Source organism: Brachionichthys hirsutus, chromosome 5, assembly GCF_040956055.1.
Source record: "Brachionichthys hirsutus isolate HB-005 chromosome 5, CSIRO-AGI_Bhir_v1, whole genome shotgun sequence".
In the NCBI taxonomy this organism is placed as follows: Eukaryota; Metazoa; Chordata; class Actinopteri; order Lophiiformes; family Brachionichthyidae; genus Brachionichthys; species Brachionichthys hirsutus.
In genome coordinates, this window is record NC_090901.1 from 5550098 (window position 1) to 5573052 (window position 22955).

The following is a 22955-nucleotide window of genomic DNA, read 5'->3' on the forward strand; positions in this document are numbered from 1 at the left end:
GTGTTAAAGTTTAATTTCCCCGGAGATGACCGCTCTGTGGATCTCCTCAGTTAGGGGAACGTACATCATCTTCTCCCGATGCAAAAAGTATAAAGGGTCCTGGATGTGAGCCGGGTCGAACCCCTCCTCCACCAACCTCACTTTCTTCATCTTGAATGTTCCTGTCATCTCCAGGCATGGCTGCAAAATACATGCGGTGATTTTTAGGACTATTATACATCCAACCTTAGTATTAAAAACGGCAACAATCATTGCACAATGAGAGAAATTCCTTTGACAGGTGAGTGTCTCGTGGAAAGCTACAATGACCGATTAAATCACTTACTCGGCGGGCTGGTTTGGTTTTAAACAAAGCAAAGAGGTTTGGCAACATATTAATGAGATTGTGTCCAAGCCAAAGTAAATGAAGGAGATACCTTGGAGACGGGTGCTCAGGAGACCATTCTACCCGAGGCTGCATGTGCATGATGTAATACAGCAAATCCATGTTTTTGTCTCATACCTGAATCCTGATGATTTGAGGTCTTGCGTAAGTCGGGAGGTGGTTGACAACCTGCCTGTAGGTGTCTGAACAATCGAAATCTTGTCCTTCTTTCAAAATGACAGCGACCATGCCGATCCGCCCCTCGTGACCTGAGCAGACAATTTGGTTACATAGACTTACAGAATAGAATTGGTTAGATTTGTTGTTCTTAATCCATTACTACAAAAATACCTTCAACTTTAACACCATAGACATTTGCCTCTGAAATGCACTGCACCATTGTGAGGACGTCTGCCACCTCTGATGTGGCAACATTCTCGCCTTTCCACCTGTAACAAAAACACATTTAAGCTAATAATTAAACAGTGGCCAATACGGATGGTCCTCACTTAACGACGACTCGGAGTTACGATGGCCTTTTGGAAATATTAAAAGTATGTGGAATCGCTGTACAGTTGAGTGAGTACGTGCGTATGTACAGTATAAATGGAGTATACGTATGCAAATATACCACATTTTTTTGTCAATCAATGGGGGTTTCATTTAATGACTAAATTGTTTCGCGACAAGGTCTCCGGTACGTAGCTCCGTCCTTAAGTGAGGACCAGTTGTATATCTCCGTAGACCGGCAAAATTTAGACAGAAATCTGAAAATACAACTTTAGTTCTGGACGCTTTTATTTGAGGTAGTCAACAACACGACTTGGCCATCGATGACCAACTTGCCTGAAGGTGTCGCCAACTCGATCCTGAAAGTACACGAAGCCTTGGTGGTCAAACTGGAGCAAATCTCCAGTGTTGAAATACAAGTCGCCTTTTTTCAAAACATTAAAAAGCCGCTTCCTTTCAGTCTGTTGCTTGTTGCCGGCATAACCAACAAATGGAGACCTCTCAGTGACCCTTCCCACCAACAGCCCCGTCTCGCCTGAACACAAAACAAAAACACGCGTGTGGTTTTGTATGACTGACGATTTATAATGCATACACATTTTAATGTCTAAGAAGCAAATAATGAATCAATTACATGGTGGCAAATTGCTTCAGTTTCAACTAACTGTTAGCTGGCTGAGCGATGACGGAAACTGAAAACACGCAGGTAGGTTTCTGGAAACCGGCTCACCTATGGGTGCCTTGATGCACAGGCCCTCAGAATTCCTGACAGGCTCATCCTTCTCAATGTCAAACTTGATTAAAGTGAAGGGAAAGAAAAACTAGAAAGAAGAAAAGAAAAAGTTCCCTTAAAATGTTCCTGAATAACACATGATCAGTCAATAAGGGTTTAAAGCCATGCAGGCGGCTCCGTCGTATTGCTCTGAGTTCAGCACTAACATGCTAATAGCACTCAGGACTGGTCGCAAATACAGCAGAATGTACTGTAAATGGCTCGGACTGCATCTGTTCAAGTCTATTGGACTCTGTTTACATTCACGACGCCCGGCGCTTCACTGCAGTTAAAGTTCACGGACAACGTTTCCCAGTTTGTGACATGTCGTGTGCAGACACTGTCCAGATTGTCGTCGCCATCTTGTTGCTGCTGTTTAAAATGTTGCAAATGCCTACACAACTGTTTAATCTCTTTTGATCTTATTCTAAATGGAATAATTCCTGTGTGTGTATATGACTGTTTTTATCAGCAACACATTGTGCAACCCTGTGTCCTCTGTGAACAAATAAAACTCGACCCTTGAACAGTTGTTGAGACATTCCAGTCGAACGCATCCTCTGGTGAACAAGAATGCTTTTTTTACGTGCCTTCATGGGTTCTACGTTCCAGTTTTCCAGACCGGTTCCTTTACTCACCCTGTGGACGACATTGACTCGCCCCACCGCGCCAATCTTAGACGTGTAATTGATGAAGCCGATGTTTCCCTCTGTGGCAGCGTACAGCTCTCTGACCTGAATGTCACCAAAGCGATTCAGGAACTCTGTCCAAATGTCTGTTCGGATCCCGTTGCCGATGGCGATCCTCACTCTGTGATTCTTCTCATTGTCTTTCTGCAAGCAGATCAGATTCAACACTTAGACCAGGCTCGTTAATTCCTCCTCAAGCCGACGGTGATCCCGTCTATCCCCGTCTACCTTGGGCGTATTGCAGAGGTAGCGCATCGTTTCGCCGATGTACTGCATCACTGTCACGTTGTACTTCCTGCAGTCGTCCCAGAACTGAGATGCAGAGAACTTTCTCCTCAGGAAAATAACGCAACCTGCGATGAACATCGTAGGACACAGCTTTTATCTCATGTAGGCTGATTCGCCGACTCTTTCTCACCCAGCCAGGTGTGTAGCTCTAAAGAAGAGCGTCCTTGCCTCTCTCAATGGCTCCGGCCATTCCGATGAGGAAGCCCGCACTGTGATAAAGAGGCAGATTGATGTAGAAGATGTCCTTTGATGTGACTCCACACAAAGCCTGCACGAAGCAGGCGGCCCAAACTCTCTCATGAGTAACGATGGCTGCTTTAGACAAACCTTTAATGGATAAAAAGGTGACGGCGGCTCTTAGTGTTGACCTCTGTGACAGTTTCGGGAGGGGGGGGGGGGGGTTGCAGGCCTACCTGTGGTGCCTGATGTGTAGATGTACAGAGCGGTGCTCCTGATGTGGACATTGGCTCTGAGCTGCCGGGACAGCGGCTGATCCGAGGCCTGCGAGATCTTTTCGGACAGCGGCTCGATGTCCCGGATGCTGCAGGAATCGGACAGGAGGAACACGCTGACGTCCTCCTCTCTAAGCGTCGGTAAAATCTCCACCACAGCGTCCTGCAGCGCTGCAGATACACAAACACGCAATCAGCTCTGCACAAACTGTTGCGCAAACGCATCCCATGTGCTTGTGAGAGACGGGCCACGGTGACAGGAGCATGGGGGGGGGGGGGGGGGCGAGTTCAAGAGGAGCATGGGGGTGTATCCTGTGGAGATCAAGACCAGGTGGAGATTTAATAATACTTTACAGTGTGGTCACACAGTTCACACCAACCTGTTGTTCACTCTTCTGCTGTGGGAATGTCTTCTTTGTGAATACTGTCAGAACATGTATTTCAGGTTCTGCCCTTTTCGTTACCTCATCAAGGAAGTGGTAACGAAATATATATTTTTTTTAGGGCTGGATTGTCTTTCTGTCTGTCCTGTCGAGCAGGAATAATCTAGAACCTGAGTAGATTTTGCACCTGAACAAAATGCCTCAGGTTTCAATTACTAGGGTTCCAATTATTTCCCACTGTGGTATCGGGGTAATTACAAGATTAGGATTGTTTGGATAAAACCTACACAGATATCCCCACAACATCCACCACCAATATTCCAGATATTGTACAGGCTGATACTGATCTGAATTCGGAAGAAACCTGCATCAATAGTGCATAAATGCTGTTTATTCCTGCAGTAGCTACCAAAATAAGAAGAACGCTGAAGTGATTCCTGATTCGAGGAGGTTTGGGAGATCGTAATATGAAGGTTGTAGCTCCTAACGGGAATCTCAGCTTCCCTGGCTCCTGTTTGGTTCTGTAAATATTCATCACTTCTAGTCTGGGGACTGATTCAGACTTTGATCTTGAGCGCTCTGCTGCTTTCTGTATGGTGTCCTGTCCTACCTGCACAGGTGACGATCACTTTGGCCCCGCAGCAGAAGAAATTGTGCAGCAGAGACTTGGACCTGATGTTAAAGTTGAGCAGAGCCGCCGGGCAGCCCAGTTTGGCCAAAGCGAGCCAAGTCCACACGACGTTGGGTTCGTTGTCCAGAAACAGGGCGACGGCGTCCCCCTCCTTCAGCCGGGCCTCGGACTGCAGAACTCTGGCCACCTTGTTGCTCTGCTTGTCCATTTCACCGTAAGAATATTCTCTCCCCTCAAAGATCAGGAAAGTCTTATTGGGATGTGTCCTCGCTGCGTCCAAGAAGCAGTCCAGGAGGCTGTAGAAGGGTTTGCGCTTCTTCAGTCTGAGGAGCCTGATGCCCAATCCGATGCTCCTCAGGATGTAGACGCAGTCATCGGTGGCGTGGGGGAACCATCTCTGGAAGAACGGCAGGAAGAGAAGAGCCAGTCCGGCGAAAGCAGTGAGCCAGAGGAACATTTTGAAGAGCGCAGCTGTCCGGATTCATCCGTCAGTAGGAAGAATAACGCGGCTGATCGATATTTGTGACAAAGTTCACTCTGGGTTCCCCCCCCCCCCTTTCCTCGGGGCGGTGCCGAACCCTCCACCAGGTACAACACCGGAATCTGCCGGTTCCGGTGTTCCCCATCCATCATCAACGGGAATCCATTTATTAACACGACGTTTTCCACGCGTCGTGATTTTTGCGCTTTACTCCAAACCGAATAAATCTGCGCCTCCTCCACGTTGAAGTCGGATTATTTCCCTGGTAATTGTCCAACAACGTAAATGTCTGCGGGATTCAAATGTGGAATCGGATCTAAATAAATAAACAAAAGTGTTAAACTGGTGCGTAAAACTCCGCGCGCGGCCGCTCGTCTGCTGCTCAGTGGGGAGGAGTGGAGCCGCTCCACGCAAACACCTCCGCCTGTTTCCACCCGGGGTTCGGCCTCCACGGAGAGAATAATATTGAAGTGTAACTTTTTGTAATAAATAATTAATAGTTCAAACATTTAAACATTTAAAGGGTAAAAATTCCGGGGGAAAAAAAATCATGTTTGGTTTCTTTGAGCAGATTTCAAGGATTTATATATTTTTTAAAAAACTAGAAATGGACTCAGAACACAAACCTCGAACCGTGACTAACAAAAACTAATTTTGTATGCGTTATTTTACTCCTGCAGGCTCTGATGCAGTTTATGTATCTCTCAGTGTCTTTTCTGCAACAAGTTATTTCATCATGCTTGTATAGTTCTGTAGATGTTTGATCGGTGCCCGGGTCAAGACAGCCTGGGTCACCCTGCACCTGCACGCAACCAAAATGTGAGAGGAAAGCTTCTCACCTGCGTGTTGACACGAGGTTGATCAGAAACACTCCCTAGTCTCATGTAGCTTTATTGATTTATTTATTCTCATTATTTAATCACAAACCTCATTTTTCATGTCAGGATTAAAGTATTTATTACACTGAAAAAAAAAAAAAAAAATCAGAGAAACAAGATTCATAATTAGAATTATATAAGTTGCTTTTTGTGACAGGAAGATAAACTCAGACGTGACTAAAATGACAGCATTGTGAGCAACAGCACCACCTAGGGGTTGCAAGAATAATTTGATTAAAAAAGAAAACTGCGATTATTAATTATATTCAATAAATCGATAGTGTGGCAACAGCAAAAAAAAAAACACTAAATCCCAAAAGCTCAACGTAGACCTGTGGACAACAACATTGTAGAACATAAATAATAATTGTATTTAAAAAAAAACATTAATTTGCCTCATTTAATTTATGTAAGTAGATCTAGGATGAATTTATGATTATGATGACTAGAAGCATTTAATGTTCAATCATTGTGATGTGGAGCAGCAGTAAGAGGGTTAATGCACTGATGTGCATTAACCCTTAATTAACTGTTGAATTAACAAAAGTGAAAACTCACAAATCACATTAATGTGTGGTAACAAAAGCCCTCTTAAATTTTGATCTTCCCTGATATGACTGAACTGAATATGTCCGGCGTCAGCGGGATGTAACGCTTGACTTTCTCATCCAGAAAGTAGAGGGAGTCCGTAATCTCATTGGGGTTGAAGCCGTCTCGCACCAGATAATTCTTCAGATACTTGTACGTACCCGTAACTTCCAAGGAACTCTGGAACCAGAGCACGAAATTATTATGGAGAATTAGATCATCATCTGAAAGCCACAAATTAATGCATAAGAAGCCATGTACCTTGATTCTTATGAATCGCGGCCTTGCGTAGGTCGGCAGGAATTTTTCAACTATTTCAAAAACACCTGCAGAGTCAAATTTCTGTCCTCTTAGAGAAACGGCAGCCATTCCTGCGCTTCCCTCCAGGCCTGAAAGAGTTAAAGCGCCATTTTATTTCACCTAATGTCAGCTTCCAAAACAATTCCTTGTTTTAACTGACATTTAACTGACTAGTCATTCTGCAAAAAGAGTGCCTGTACAATAATTATTATTAACAATTATTAATGTGCAGTTTAGAGATGCCCGTCGCCACCTATTAAAACAGAGCGTAACATCATGACTATATAATTACCATTCTGGCTTTAAGTTTCCATTATATAATCCCTTCATCCTTCAAACAGCAAACGGTCAAGCTGAGTTTTTACCTCCACCAAAGGAGGCGATTTTCTTTTTGGACACTTTCAATAATATCTCTCTTATCATGTCATTTCTTCAGACTGAACAAACAGCCGTAACATTTGGGTTCACCAATTCAGGTCTGCAGTGGATTGTTCAAAACCGGTCTAGTGTCATTTCATTGTTGTTTCAGTAGGATTGTAATCTGATTTCTTGACGCCGTCTGGCTGTGCTTTATTACCTGATGCGGGAGGTTAAGGGTTGAACTGATGTGCAAAGGTGCAACCACCTTATCTCACCATCAGAAGACGTTTATTGACGAGGACTTTATTGCCCGTCGCCCAGCAGAACAGCATAGATGCTGCCGCCGGTGGCTCAGTGCATTAGTTCTATTTTCCTCAGAACCAAAGCTCTGGAGTTAGAATTACCTGGCACCTTAACTCCATACACATTGCATTCTTCAATGCAGTCAGCCAGCGTGATGACATCAGCAACTTCAGACGTGGACACGTTCTCTCCTTTCCATCTATTAAGAGTAAACGCAAAAACTCGAAGGCTGTTAAAGGCGGGACTCTAAGCTTTGAATGAGATGAGAAGTAAAACCTCAGCTCGCCTGAACGTGTCCCCGACTCGGTCGGTGAAGTAGAAGAAACCGTCTTTATCGATGGTGAGCAGGTCGCCTGTGTTGAAGTACGCGTCTCCTTTCTTGTGGACATTGTGCAGCTTCTTCTTCTCTGTTTGCTGCAGGTCTCTTGTGTAACCAGCAAATGGGGATTTCTGTGTTATTTCAGATAGGAAAAGTCCAGGCTCACCTGTGCAACGACAACAAGTTAGAAAGCATCATCCCAGTAGGTTACACTTCCTGTAAGGCGATCAGCAAATGAAATACAAATGAAACAAATGTTACAGCAAATATTTCAGGCAAAGATAGCATCACAGCATCACAGAATTTCATGCTCTTGAAATGACAATGTTGTAAATAGTTACCTTATTTGTGCCTTTTTATTGGTATATAGAGAATTCTCAAACACCATGGTTAAAGGGCAATGTTAAAACCAGGCTAGGACATTAGACATAAAATTCCATATATACTGATACAGTATACTGATAATAAAACCGTGCAAATCTATTATTTTGGGAGTCAAGGTGAAGATTTGGGGAATTCCTTCAATGAAAACATAAACAAAATCCCAATTAATTTTCTTTGGATTATGATTTGTGAGATTTAAGGAGCTTCAGTTCAAAGCATTGGTTTTGACTGACCTATGGCCGCCTCTACGCAGAAACCAGAGGAATCCCTCACAGGCTCCTCTTTATACACGTCGTATTTGACCAGAGTGTACGGAAAAAACTTCTGCAAGAAGAAAAACAGAAAGAAGCACTCCATTACCCTTTGCTCATCTTTATCTCGTAACGTGGAATGCACGGAATGCAGCATAAGTTACCTTAAAGAGGAAGTTGTCTCGCCCAACAGCTCCAACCTTGTCGCAGTAATTTATTAGAGCAAAGTTCCCCTCTGTTGCTCCAAAAAACTCGTAGATTTGAATGTTTCCGAACCTGCTTTTAAAGTCCCTCCAGACATCTGGCCTGAGCCCGTTGCCCAGCGCCATCCTCACTTTATGGCTTCGATCATTGAGTTTCTGTAGAACATGGTAAGATGTAAAATCATCTTCTGGTGGCTTTAACGTTATCGGATCATTGACGTTACTGCTGAGAACCACGGTACCAACCCTTGGCGTGTTGCAGACGTAACGCATAATTTCGCCTATGTACTGTATGACAGTGACGTTATATTTCCTGCAGTCGTCCCAGAACTGAGAGGCAGAAAACTTTGTCCTTAAAGCCACTGTTGCACCTGCATAAAGCAAAATGACAAACAAAAACATTGGGTTTGCAATTTTCAATATTTGTCTTTCTCATGAAAAATCCAAAAATGACTTGACTGAATAAATTACTTCTTCTTTTTTTTTTTAAAGGCAAATTTCTTACAGATTTAAGTCCACTGAATCGAATGGGCCGCACACAAAGCAGGACAGTATTTAGAGATGTGCCTTTTGGTCTTTTTGTTGAGTTAAACCAGGGGTCTCAAACGCAAACTACTTTGGGGCCGCAGGAGGCAGAGTCTGGGTGAGGTTGGGCGCATCGGGTATTCCACACACACAAAAAAAGCTTTGTTAAAAAAAATCTAATCTTCTCAAACTTCATTACTAAAAGTTCTTTGACTTCAATGGGTTTCAACTGCTGAAAAAACAAAATATGATAATATAATAATATAATAATAAAGTAATAATTGTATGATGCCTATGAGACGATACACGGGTGCTCCAACGTGCTAAAGTGCCATTTGGATGGAGGGGAGTGGCTTCTAGAAATATTTTACTCACTTAAAGAAAAATTGCGCCACCATGCTGCCTCAGATAGTGTTCATTGAATAAAAAATAAAGAGTTCCTATCAAACTCACAGGCCATATTAACACCTGAGACCCCTGAATTAAACTGTTCTTGTCATTGAAGTTTTTATTACATTTTCTGTGCATACCCCTTTCAATGGCGGCGGTCAATCCAAAGAAGCCTGCAGTGTGATAGACGGGGAGACTCGAGTAAATCACATCGTTGCTGTTCATTCCTATTAAATACATTATCTTGGACATGACCCACACTCTGAAGTGGCTGATTTGTGCTGCCTTTGGTAAACCTGTGAAAGGAGAAGCAGACGTAAACATCATGTTTCTGTTAAGGCGGAATACCCTTAAGATCTGAAACGTGAAGCAGCTCACCCGTCGTCCCCGATGTGTATATGTAGACCGCTGGACTCTGAAGAGTCACGTGTGACCTTAAATCCTTGGATATAGGCTGCGATGAGGCCAGCTTCATTTTGTCTTTGAAGCTCACCATGCGTGCGTTTTGACATCTATCAGCCAGGATGATAACAGAGACCTGCTGCTCCAGCAGACTGTCCAGGACTTCTTCCACTGCATCCTGTAGCTCTGGGAATGACACCGAGTAAATAATTATTCACCTTTCAGACAGAATTTAGACGTATTATGCTCAGCAGTATTTCCGTTTGCAACGCAGGTATTAGTGACAGTAGTGAATTCACCGCTGCTGCACACGACTACGAGCAGCTCCACTTGCAGATTCAGAGGTTTTGGCATCAGCCAGCAAGCCTCCATATACAAATATGTTTGATATATATCTTCTGTATTTTGTTTTTGCAGACACGGATCGACACGGACGGCGGCTTGTGTGACGCATGAGGCTTCTCTCTTCTCTCTGTTAGACATTTTTCATTTTCCCGCCGTTCTTTCATCTCTTTTAAGAGGTGTGTAGACAACAATGAGTCAGGGTTACAAAAACGAGTAAAGTTTACAGATTTGGTAAGGAAGGAAAGGGATTCCCGAATAGTTTACAACAGTGACCTTTTATTTATTTATTAATTAATTCTCTTTTCGAATAACGACCTGGACCTAAGTTGCATGTTCTTGGTGGTGGAAGGAAGCCGGAGAACCCGGAGAGAACCCACGCAGACACGGGGAGAACGTGCAAACTCCACACAGAAAAGCAACAAATTCTTGGTGCTAACCACTGTGCCACCACACTGCCCTTATCAGTTAGATACCAGCAGTAAAGTTGATGGAAAAACACATTTAAATAAATATTATTTGTCCAATTTCCAACTGAATGTCCAAAAAAGGGATAAGGAAACGTTCCTTTTTCACCAAAACAAACCTTGTAGTGCATCCAAACAAGCTTTTTACGCACGGAGTCCTCACCTTCAGCCGCCACCAGCGTTCTGGCTCCGCTGCGGCTCAAGCAGTGCAGCAGAGACCTGGATCTGATGTTGTAGTTGAGAAACGCCACGGAGCAGCCCAGCTTCTGCAGACCGAGCCACAGCCACATGAACGCCGGCTCGTTCCCGAGGAAGAACGCCACCGTATCGGCGCGCGTCACCAGCCCGCTCTGCAGGAAGGCTCTGGCGGCTTTGTTGCTCTGCTCGTCCACGTCCCGGTACGTGTACGTCTCGTCTTTGAAGAGGATGTACGGCTTGTGCGGGTGCGTTTTCACCACCTCCAGAAAACAATCCAGGATGGTGAAATTAGTGCGCGCGTACTCCAGAATGCGGCGACCCGCTTTTAGTTTAGTGATCACGTGTCGGACATCCTTGAAAAAGTTAGAATGGATGATGAAAATGGATAAAAAGGTGAGGCCGAGAGCGGACGCGATCCAGAGCAGCATGCTTGTCCTGGTTTTTGGCTTTGTGGAGGGGGGGGGGCTTCAACAGGTCACCCTGGAGGAAACATGAAGACTAACATCTGTTAATCATTGGTTTGTTAAATGTCCGTTCCTGTTGTAAAGGTCAGCAGGTACACTTAAAAAAATAAAAACAAGTGGCTTCTCAGTTTTAGAAACTCAACTTGAATTTTTCTTTTTGATTATCAGCAAAAGGAATCTTTGGGTTATTGGATTTTGATATATATTTAAGAAATATATTTCATAATATGACCTTATTTTACAATTTAATGGCCATCTTATATATTTCTCATTTATCAAAATTGTTTTTATTTTATTTTGAATCTTTTGGAGCATGTGACCACTTTCGGCATAAAACCCTTTTTTTTTTTAAATTGGATGTTAAGCCCAGGGATCTGCACGCAGTGTTGGTTCGATGCTCAAAGGTCATCTTTGCTCACATGCAAAAAAAATTGTTATTCTCCTTCTAGTTGGCAATAAAATATTTATTACAACAAATACAAACAATAAAGAAACGCAGAAATAGTCTATGCACAGCATATCTCAATATATGAAAAAATATTTCTAAATATAAAAACACAGATGCACATTGGAATCTAAATCACTAATCCCAGAGATAGTAAAACCATGCTCGGATGATCTATTACCAGGTCTCTCATGACGGGTTAAAAATGCTAAGCCACGACTTCTGACCAGAATACATAGAAATGTAATAATACTCGCTCCAGGACATCATCAAGCAGTAAAAAATAAACTCCAGACTGATTCACTGCAAATGTTGAGTTGCATTTTTCTTTTTCAAATAGAAGAATAAAAGATGGCGGTAAAGTCAGGCGCCATTGTTGGAATACATGGACGTTTATTAAAAGGCACTAATTGTTGATCCATCTCGAGCGGCCAATTGATTTTGAGGAGATTTCTTCGCCTTGCAGCTTGTAGGACGGACTGTCGAAGCCGCTGTCCTGCTGGCGCCGTCTCATCTCGGAGAACACGGGCCGGGAACAAGCTCCCTGCTGCTTCTCGGCCTCAGAGCCAGGCGTAGGCTCCCTGCGGGCGTTGGCCTTTGCGGGAGGTGAGGTCTGGATCTGAGGTGTGGTCTTCACAATTTCATTATAAACAGTCAGATCAGAAACATCGAACTCCCCCGAGACAGAAAAAGGCTTCGCAGGCTTCACCCTCCTTCCTGAGGAGGAGGAGGAGGAGAGGCTTGAAGCCTGGAACCCTGCGTCCCAGTCACGACCGCTCCAGTCGGCCCGTCCCTCATCTCTGACAGGAGCCTCCTGAAAGAATGGGGGTTCCTTGTGTCTCCCCAAGTCAGAGCGGCGGTCCAGTTCGTGGGAAACGGCTCCCTGCAAGAATCGCTCCCTGCTTTTACTCCTCGCAGGCGCATTGAGAAAATCCACACGGGGAGGAGAAACCATTTGTCGAGGGGGTTTGTCAGGGCGGGGGTGTGTGCCGGCAGCAGTTGGGGGCTTAAGTGCTGCCTCTGCTGACGTCTCTGCCGTCACAGAGGTAGAGACGTCCCTGCGAGCCGAAGGCTTAGTCCTTCCTGCTGTGGTTCGTTTCTGCTCCGAAGAGGCCGAGGTCTTTCCTCTGAGGAATCTTTCCTCTGGTCCGCAGTCGGGAAGCTCAGGCAGTGCCGGCGGCTTGTTGCTCAATCCAAAGTGTCCACCAGGGGGGCAGTCAGCTGTGGACACAGCAGTCAACTCACCGATCAATAGAAACCACTGATCTGAAGTTCTACAACAGGCGCGGGAGGACTCACTTTGCAAACAGCACTTCTTTCCAGGTTTATGTTTGACAGGTGTCTCCAGGACTTTGGCCATGGCTGCCAGCTTACTTGCTGCATTCATTATTTTCTTTTCGGCCCTGCAGGACAAGGAAATCAATAAAATTAGTCCAGGGGGGGACCACGAGGGACGCAAGATGGAGTTAGTGAATGGTTTAGGATGACGACGGCCGCTTGCCCTGCAGTCCTCCCTCCGTCCTCCAGCAGCTCGTTCAGGCAGGTCAGATAATAGTGGCGCATCTTTCTGGAAGTGTCCCGCCGCTCCCTCTGCACCTCGGTGCGGATCATCTCCGTGGCCCGCTCCCGACTCTCCTGGAGGTAGCGCAGCATGTCTCCTTCCAAAAAGAAATGAATAAATCACACCCGGGTTTTGTTTTTTTGTTCCTCTGAAAAGGCTTTGATGACGTTTGAATATGGATTAAATAAATAGCAACACTCAAACCGGGACATTTCTAAATCATCAGGCATCAGGACCCACCTCTGATCTTCTCTACAGTCATCACATATCGCTGTTTCATCTCCGTGAGGCCTTGCTGCAGAGTCTGTTGCTGATCAGGACTCCTGGAATCAAGAACAACTCGTGCATTGATGTAGTTTTATCGATTGATATGAGACAAGTAACAGACAGGAGTACTAGACAATGAACCAAAGACTAACCCCGAGGGTTCTTGGGCTCGCCTCATGTCCTCCAGCTGCAGCAGATGCTCCTCCTTTACCTTTTGGAGGCTGCTTTCATGCTCGTCTATTAGAAACAGTGTTGTAGAGCATCAACAAACCAGCATTCACCGTTGAGTAAATCATTTGAAATAAAGGTTCTAAGCGCATGGGATGCCTTTCAGCTGCTGCGTGGTGGTTTTGTGCTCTCGAACGCTGTGCTGCAGCTGACGACAGGCTTTCTCCAAGTGTCTCTGGAGCTCCCGGTTCTTCTTCTGCAGTTTAGTTATGGCGTCGGTGCACTCCTTCCTGCAGCGGGCCTGCTCCTCCTTCTGAGACAAAGAGCCTGGAGACGATATATGCATGATAACGATGCTCTGTCTCATCAAAATAAACATTAGGTGGGGAAAAGGTTTCACATCTTAGTGGTTTGGTAACAATAACAAATGACTGACTTTGAATGTTGTCCATTTCGCTCTCGTGTTGACGCTGCATTTCTTCGAGCACGCGGCTCAGCTTCTCCTCGCTGACCTGAGAGGCATCGATAACTTCATTAAAAAAGGAAATGCAACTGATAAATGGCACAGCACATGAAAGCCACCCCGTTATGAAGACAGACATGCTGTGATCAAAGAAAAAGGAGAGACTGTTCACACCCGGACCTGAAGCAAATGTTAAAATCCTACTATGGCGATGCCATGAACCCACACTCCACCTCCAATTGCTTTGAAGAGACAATGACATTTCACTTGTGTCTCGATTTAAAAAAAAAATCTGATCACACACCCTCCCCCATCTCTCATTGGCTGAAGGGTTTGGACCGGCCGTTTTATTTCTGTTGTTTTTGGTCGGATGCGAACACATCCGTCCTTTTGGCTCTGCCACTTTCCTTCTGTGACCTTTTCCCTTGACTATAAGGAATCATTAATAATTAAGCAGAGTCGGTCGTCCTCAGTCGTGAACAGATAAAGGAGTCCACGTTTAGACCAGTGAGAATCATTAAGGACTCGCCTTCCTCCACTCCGTCTTGGCCTGAGACATTGCTCTGTTAACCAAGTCTTTGCAGGAGGTCTGGATGTCGTGTGTTAGCGTCTCCTCTGATGTGGCCCGGCTGCTCCTCCGGTGATCTTCGGGATCCGTTAGAAGCTGCTCCTGGACCTCTGCTAGACCAACCTGAAGCTCTGACAGCAAGTCGTCTTTCATCTGCCGTCTCTGGGCTTGCCGTCTCTCTTCATGCTCACTCCGGACTTCGTGCTCTCTGGCTACCAGAGTCTGCTGCAGCTTGGCCTCCATCTGCAGAAGCAGCTCCTCCTTCTGGAGGTCTGCCTCCTCTCTGGACTGCTGCAATTCCTGCTCCAGCTTTTTGCGCTGCTCTTGCAGCTTGGTTTCGTACAGCTGCTCGGTGCGCGCCTGGACGACGGACATCTCCCGGAGTCTGTCTCGGTTCCAGACAGCTTTAGCTCCGGCTAGTTCCGCCTTCAGCAGAGCTGCTTGCTCTCGTCCTGCTCGCTCCGACCGAGTTCGGAGAGCCGCCACCTCCTCTTGGAGCTCCTGCACCCTGTGAGGAGTGGAGTTCTCTTGCTTCTGATGCCACTGCTCCTCTGCCTCCCTCACGGCTTGCGATACCTGACACACGATAATTGTGATTTGCATTATAAGGAGGACGGAAGTGAACGGTTTATGACACAAAGATAAAATCCTGCCATACCCGTTCGTCTGTGAATCTGTTTTTATGTTCTTCCCATTTCTCTCTCTCCGTCTGGAGAGACGCTCGGTATTCTGGTAATGAAGTCAGATCCTCGATCCAGCGATGGTGGGCCCTCGTTACTGCACCTTCGATCTGAAACGCCAACACTGATGACATCTCCCTCCGAACCTTTTCACCTCCCGATGTTGTTGTTGAACGGCAAACATCTAAGACATATAAAATCCTGATTGGTAATAAAAGCTGACCTGTGTGGTCATGTCCTCCAGGTGTTTCTCGTGCAGCTCTCTCTCGGTTTGTTTCCTGGCCTCTTCGACGGCTTTCCGTTTCACTTTGTCAGCATCCAGTTGTAGAAGCGTTTTCTGGGTGCCGAGCCTGGATTCCAGCTCTTCAGATGTAATCGCCCCTCTGGCTGGATTCTCTTCTACCTGACAGGCGGCCTCGGCAGTCTGTCTGTGTTTGTCTCCGCTGCTCTCCTCCAGCCTTTGCTCCCAGACCTGCTCCATCTGCCGCAAATAAATACAGAAATAATTCACGAATGAATGAATAAATAACAGCAGCAGCACAAACGTTGTCGTCTGGCATAAAACACCGTCCTGGATCTGAGGGGGTTGGACGGATAAGACAGAAGTCATACCTTGTGCTGCTCTTCCTTCCAAGCAGCCTTGGCTAACGCTACATGAGAGGTGACCTGCAGCTGGATCTCAGCCTCCTTTTCTCCGGCCCAGAGAGCTTCGAGCTGGTTTATCGTGGCTCGATGCTGAGCCTCGAGCTCAGCCCTCAGCTTCTCCAAAGCTGCGACACTCTCCTCTCTTATGTGTTGCTGGGAATGAGAGCCACGTGAATAGTTCCCAGTCCGGAGGTAATCAATGCAGGATACAACAATCTCATCACTGAATAACAGGTTTAAGGGAGGAGTCCATTATTTGTGTGTGTTTTTATATCCTTCCATAACCCTGCAGTTCCATTTTCATTCAAATATACGAATTTAAATATTGATCTACGTGTAAATGATGAATCAATTATGAAGAACACCAGCAGCAAACTAACCCTAACCCACCAACACTGCAGATGAAGTCTATTTTTGAAATAAAAAGTTGAAGGCTAATAATATTAATCAGCACAGAACAGGCCAGGTTATTCCACAATAGAGTTATCCTTTAAATCGTGCTTGATGATTGTAAGAAGAACGTTGATCTGCGTCGACGCTTTAAGCACATCATCTACCTCGGTTTCTCTCAGCAAGGCGTCCTCCTCCTCCTGGTTCCGGACGTGCTCGTCCAGCAGGTCCTTCTCCTTGCAGACAGATATGTAACACTCTTGTACAGCCAGCATCTTGTCATTGACCTCAGACAGCTGCGTCCTGTCATCACGTAATGAATGCCGTTAAATGTGCTGCAAAGGGTTCTAAAAACGTAACTTTTGAGCGACGGGTCAGACTCACTGTAACCGGTGGACCTGATGCCGGTGCTGGGCAGTCAGCTGTTCAACCTGGGCATCGTGTTCCAGCGTGAGCTCTGTTCTGATCCGGTTCACCACGTCGTCCCTGTACTGCTGATGAATCCGATCGGTTCTCCATGAGGAAACAGAAACGTACGCGTCAGTGCTACGCTAGCGAATGGTGAGAGAGCCTGTATTTCCTGCCCTACCGAGCAGATGCCTCCTGCTTCTCTTGGTCCAGTTCCTGGATCATTTGTCTCATCTTGATGCAAAGCTCCGAGTTGGCAGACCTCACCTTCTCCTCACTCTGTTTCAGCTCCTTATTCTTATTTTCTAAACTCTAGAGTTTTGGAAAGAATGTCAAGCCTTCGTGAATGTTTTCTTGAAGTCTAAAAAAAAAAAACTTATCAGACAAACTACAACCGACCTCCACTTGTTCCTGCAGGTGTCGCGTCTCCTCCTGGAGTCTCGTGAACTCTTTTTGAGACTCTCCGCTCGCATCCATATGTTTCAGCTGACTGGTTTCTCTGACCTGTGAACCAAGATTCAGTCTTTATTTGCATTAGGGCCATTTAAAGCCACATAATTTGAAACGTTAAAGTTTGACTATCCTACTTCAGTCGTTTGCATGTTTTAGGATTGAAGTGGTTAATCCAGCTAAATACCGATGAAGCTATCGGAGCGTTAAACGCTTCCTTCAGGGAGGTTGTGGTTGTGGGACTCACCGCAGAGCCGAGCTTGGCTTCATCCAGTTGGGTCTGCAGCTCGTTCCTTTGACTCTGGCAGAGCTGCAGCTCCTCCTGCAGCTGGCCGATCTTCTGCCGCTTCCCCTTCAGACTGACCAGACAACGCTGCATCTCCAGTCGCAGAAGCTGCGACGCTTCGTCTTTGGACATCTTAGAGTCCGGCAGATGGGCTGGGACGGCGCTTCCGAGGCAACGGGGACATTAGATTACATGATTAATGGTGAGTGATGATGGAGAAATACAAATAGAGTTAGCAAAGTTCCAAACGCTCGCACCCACAAAGACAAAAGGCAGACAGCCGCTGATGGAGACCTGGATCTATAATCATTGTGTACCTGTGGAGCAGGCCATTTTTCCGGTTGGTCTTCTTTAATCCTAAATCCACGCAGGATTCTGACAGCTGGTTCTCCCACTCGCTGCTCACATCGAGTGCAATGACACCTTGTTTCACAGCATTTTCATACAGCGTGATCTGCTCCTTCAAATCAGATAGATCCTCCTTCAAAATAAAATAAAAAATAATGATTAATCAGCAATGTTGAAACAAAGCCGCCGGCACTTGAGTAATAATATTTTTTAGGGCTCCACTCTGGAGTCGCTGAGCAGACCTGCAAGACTTTGCTCATGTTTTCACTCAGTGCCTTGGCTGATTGGGTCTGCTGTAGTTTGATCTGGATTTGAGTCATCTCCTGCACGGAACCTGGACAAAACAGGATCGCATCAAAGAGGAATAACTTTAACCTGGTCCATTAAAAGGCAGCGACCCGTTTTGTCTGCATTCACCCCTTCACTCACTAGTCTGCAGCAGCTTGGCACATTGTTGTTGACTCTCCTCCAGACGCTGAGCGAGGGCATTGACCACGTTGGCTCTCGCCAGCTGCTCCTCTTCTCTCTGACGCTCCTGCTGCTTCATCTGCTGCCGTAAACTCAGAACGACATCGATCTGGAAGCAAACAATTAGCAACATAGTAGTTTGCCACAGATGGATTAGACTCGGGCGACAATATGGATTCAAGCGTGTGTTTAGGACAGTTTTTAAAATACACTGAAACTCTACGCACCTGCTCATTCAGAGATTGAGAGGCGATGTCCAGTTTCTGCTGTAGCGTCAGCACTGCCGCGTCATGCTGCTCCTTCATGACGGCGATGTCTCTGTCGTGCTGCTGCCGCGCCCTGGACAGGGTGTCCGAGCGGCAGAGGTCCAGCATCTGCTGCTTCATGCTGTCCACTGAAGCCTCCGCCAGCCTCTGCTTCTTCACATTCTGGAAACAACAGAAAGCTACTGTGTTTTTTAACCTGATGACGGCGTAGTTTGCTCCAAACACTTAAAGTGAGGAGGAACAGTGGTGTGAGTTTTACCTCCTGGTCTTTCTCAGTGAGGACCTTAACTTGAAGCTCCAAGGCCTTCAACTTGTTCTGAACTTGAGTCTCTTTCTCCTTTGCCTCTTCGGTCAATCGGCTCGATTCCTTTAGACTGACTGCTAGGCCATCCCTTTCATCTATTCATGACAAACAAAATTATGTAACGACCACAAAAGAACTAACAAAAGAACACGGCCAGCACAGGTCGCGCAGCGTTTCTGCAGAAATTGCACAAGGGGGCAAACAATACTCTACAATGCTGATACTAACCGTACAAGCAAGTTAAATCAAGCAAATAGACTGATCGTGGCATCTCATGGTCAATTTAAATGGCAAGAACCTGAAATGTTAATCCACAATATACTACACCATCTTTATAATGCTATGGCATTAAGTGATCTAGAAACTGCAATAAAAGAAGCACTTCTGTCTTCCCATTCTGACAGCAGAAACTGTGCCATGCGTACCTTTGACAATTGCAAACTGATGCTCCACATATCTCATTTTACGCCTCGAATCCTCCAGTTTGCTCTCCAACTCTTCAATCTGCCTCTGCTGCGCCTTGTTTAAAATCTGCAGCTGGGCAAGCTGCTCCCTGTCAGCAGTTTCTGAGACACAGCACAAAACCTTCTGTTCAACGCATGAAACACATCATTTCCCGTTATAGAAACAGTGTGACGCGAAGAAAAAAAAAGAAATCACATCCTCGTTTCATAGTGATCAACATGTGCATTCAAGCAAGAAGTAAAATTAGCAATACACAACATATCTTATTAGATAAAAGAGAAGTCTGGGCTTCCCTGCTTAGGCTGCTGCCCCCCCCGCGACCCAGCCCCGGATAAGCAGATGAAAATGGATGGATATCTTATTAGAGCTACGAAATATTAAATCAGTCAATATATCCCTTTGTTGTTATTAAAAAAAAACAGTTTGCAGAAAAACTGAAGTGGCATGGAGGAAAAATAAATTGGATGGGACTTTATTACAGAATAATATTATAGATTGAGATAAACTACTTGCATAAATGTGGTCAATCCGCTCAGGAATTCCTGATGATGACAGCTATATCAAGACATTCCCAGATATCGCTGCACTGTTATGTGGTTTATGTCTCTGCACCACAACATACCTGTGCTTTTTGTACAGCCGGTAACACTTACTTTGTGTCGAGTCGAGGAATTCTCGTTGAAGCTGGTGAAGTTGACCTTCTTGGTGAGCAGCTTTTGAGTTAAACATTTGTGGCTCGTGTGCAGGAAGGTGAGGATTGTAGGCAGCCTTGTACTGATTAGCACCTCTGTTGCATGGTGCCGAGTTAAAATCCTGAAGATTAAAAGCACATATGTTTGAAATTAAAGCATGATTGCGTCATAATAATATCTGTGCAAGTCAGTGTTGCACATTTAAACTACAATCTTATTCTAAACATAATTCCATAATAATTTACACATTTTTAAGGAAAAGCAAAACCCTCCACTCACTTGTTGACAACAGTTTCTGGTATTGGGATGGTCCCCATAGTTTTGGTTGTCTCTGCATGCTCCTTCTCTGTCATATGCTGCATCGATGTTTATGTCTTGAGGGTACGGCTTAGACTCCTCTGTGGAGAAGTCATTGGTCTCCGTTGACTTTTCTGTCTCGACGCTGGTATATGTATAATCTCCCTGGATAAACTGAGGATCCTGTGTCTGCTGGTTCCAGGTGCGACTTTGAGGCTGACTCCGATGTCCGTTAATCTGAGCTTCTCTGTCCGCAATAGTGTATTCATCATGATAGTGTTGATCGCAGTCAGCTTCAGGGTTCTTCAGAGACATGGACAATACTGGCTGATTACTTTTTTCCACCAGTTCAGAAAGCAAAAATGTGTCAACGAAAATAAATAAGAACCTGTTCGTGAGAGGCTGGCCGTGGATGACTGGGCCATCGTTGAGTCCACATTGACTGTGGGCTGAGTGACCAAAAAAGATTCATCATTTTGATTTTATGTGACCAAAACCAGACTTCTGTAAATCTGGCATCAGATGGGGCAACAATAATGTGTTTCACCTGTTGTCAGTGTTTTTATTGCTGCAGGAGGAATACTCCAGCCCAGGGGAGGAGTCCCGGCTGTCCTCCAGCATGTCATCAGGCAGGTCTGTGAGCAGTTTCTGCAGCTGTGATAAAACAGCATGTGGAAATGAGTCATCAGGGTTGCTCAGCAACCACATTGTCAAATAAATCATAGGGGGATAAATAATCCAGAGAACAGCAAACACTGACAGCCTGAGTGGGGGATGTGTAGTTTGGGTACGAAGCATGTAAGCAACAGGAAAACAAGTTAACTGTAAATTCTATTGTTCTGATATGACTAAGATGAGCACAAAACATATTACAAGTTTTATATTTCATGATCATTTTGAACATATTTATTTCAGTCATTTATCCAACAAAATTGCAAAATATTCATCAGTTTAAACTTATTCAATGTAGGATCTGTTACTTTCAGACATGTAGGTCAATCACAATTTAGAATAATTATCAGAGCCCATTTTTAAATGAAGCTCAATATGCATAAAATGCACAAATTGTTATTTCAGTCAAGACAATCATGCGAAAACTCAACAACAAATCAGTGACAAAAATATGCTAATAGATCTTAGATCTTAGTGACAAAGCAACACTCTGAATCCTCACTTGCATTAGTAACAGATTGATCAGATTTGCTTTATAACCAACTACATGTGATGGAACAAGCAGAGTCAGCTGGACTTACTTCCCACAATGACCGTTGAATACTCTTCAAATCTTCCACGTCCGCAATGGATGGACCCATATTATCCAACTTACACATTCAACAACATCTGAAAATGTACTCCTGCTTTAGCTGTGAACCCACATAGTAATCTACCTACTCATGATAAATAAAATATCTATAAAAGACCTTCTTTCCGTGCCAAACATCCAAAGTGCGCCTGACATGCTGCCGAGTCCCTGCTGGATCGGCCTGTGTCGCTCCCAAAGAACGCCATTGTTCAGACAAAACATAAAGTATTGTTAACTAGAGCAGAAACATTCCAATCATTGGCGGTAAACATTGGCCACTTTGGCTAATACCCCCCACCCAAAAAAAGAAAGAAAAACAACTAGGATAGGCGCTCGGGCCTAATTATAAGTATACTTTCAAAGTCCAAGTCTGGCCTCCCACCCGAAAAATATCCAGGGATAGTTTCTTCATGCTCACTCAGGACAGAGCTAGTTGAAGCCTAACATGACACACCTGAAAAGGGGGCTTTTTCCATGAGCCAATAAGAACTCAGGTTCGTGGCGCAACAGCTTGTAGGTGTGTAATAACACAGCACACCTGTCTAGCTGGAAACTGTCAGTTTTTTTAAGTGCAAGCCTCAAATGATTTATCAAGCAACACTATTTCAGATAAACAAATAAAGACATGACAAAGTAGCAAAACAAATTGTAAATATGTCAACATGACAGTTTGATACGCGTAATATCTAGACCTCTATACATACCACAGATCATAATATAAAGTATGTTTTAGGTATATCCTGCCATTTCATATGTTGAAAAGGAGATTTTTTAAATATGTATAATGTGTATGTATAAATCAACGTACAAGCAATCCATGTTCTGTAAAGATTATACTGGCGAGTAACAACAAAGTAAAGTAAAACAACTACACACGATCTCGTCTCTAACGCAGCAAATTTAACGCTGTCGCGATGATAGCTTGGAGTTTCTACCTCTTGCTCTCTGGCATAGTCCTCCTGGTCGTATTCCTCTTCATCGTGCTGGGTTTGAAGAGCAGCACTGTCAAAATCGATAGACATGATGTCGATCCTATTGGCATTACAGGGATTGCTCTGGGGAGTGTTTGAAAAAGAGGAAATCACAACAGCGAGGACTTAACAGTTGTGAGATAAAGTAAACATTGTGGTCAACGTTAAATCCACTACAATATAGCTTAAAGTTTACCATTGCCTTTATTTGACCATTCACAATGCAAATATATCGATATCTTACCTGTTTGCATGAATATAACGAGTTGTTCATTCATTAAAGTTCCTTTGTTTAGCTGCTAGCTAGCCTAACCTACTGTCCACAATACAAACTAATGACGCTAGTTCACGACAGATTGCCATGTTAGCTTGCCTTGGCTGCTACACGCACGATAGAACACGTCCATGTAATGCTTAAGAAGTTCTGTCGGTGTGTTCGGTCACACATGTAGACCCATTTGCCTCTGAATGAGTTTGTATTAGTTGTATATAATTTGGTTACGTTGTAAAAAAAAGTACAAAGCTAACTCAGGCTAGCCGGTTTGGCTTCCTCTTTAAGAGACACG

The 22955-nt window shown here is 44.7% G+C and overlaps 3 protein-coding genes across 3 annotated transcripts; all 3 read right to left on the reverse strand.

Moving 5' to 3' along the window:
• LOC137893951 (long-chain fatty acid transport protein 2-like) lies at positions 1-4652 on the reverse strand. The gene is made up of 10 exons (XM_068739405.1): positions 4069-4652; positions 3037-3246; positions 2792-2950; positions 2564-2688; positions 2285-2479; positions 1605-1695; positions 1211-1409; positions 716-813; positions 503-633; positions 1-180 (listed from the first exon to the last, which is right to left on the reverse strand). Exons 1-10 carry the CDS (start codon positions 4544-4546, stop codon positions 4-6), a joined length of 1863 nt encoding a protein of 620 aa, XP_068595506.1. The 5' UTR covers positions 4547-4652; the 3' UTR covers positions 1-3.
• Positions 4653-6039: 1387 nt separating this feature from the next.
• On the reverse strand, positions 6040-10908 carry LOC137893596 (long-chain fatty acid transport protein 2-like). Its single transcript, XM_068739007.1, has 10 exons — positions 10446-10908; positions 9450-9659; positions 9212-9367; positions 8403-8527; positions 8118-8312; positions 7936-8026; positions 7286-7484; positions 7101-7198; positions 6298-6425; positions 6040-6216 (listed from the first exon to the last, which is right to left on the reverse strand). Exons 1-10 carry the CDS (start codon positions 10906-10908, stop codon positions 6040-6042), a joined length of 1842 nt encoding a protein of 613 aa, XP_068595108.1.
• A 490-nt stretch (positions 10909-11398) lies between these two features.
• cep152 (centrosomal protein 152) lies at positions 11399-22440 on the reverse strand. Its single transcript, XM_068739371.1, has 27 exons — positions 22354-22440; positions 20663-20769; positions 20504-20564; positions 20098-20418; positions 19780-19939; positions 19087-19227; positions 18617-18756; positions 18319-18519; positions 18053-18200; positions 17866-17957; positions 17593-17756; positions 17237-17438; positions 16939-17043; positions 16721-16851; positions 16516-16644; positions 16299-16434; positions 15709-15894; positions 15320-15577; positions 15075-15206; positions 14378-14992; positions 13822-13897; positions 13545-13712; positions 13370-13454; positions 13191-13273; positions 12891-13047; positions 12689-12792; positions 11399-12610 (listed from the first exon to the last, which is right to left on the reverse strand). Exons 1-27 carry the CDS (start codon positions 22438-22440, stop codon positions 11796-11798), a joined length of 5004 nt encoding a protein of 1667 aa, XP_068595472.1. The 3' UTR covers positions 11399-11795.
• Between the last annotated feature and the right edge of the window lie 515 nt (positions 22441-22955).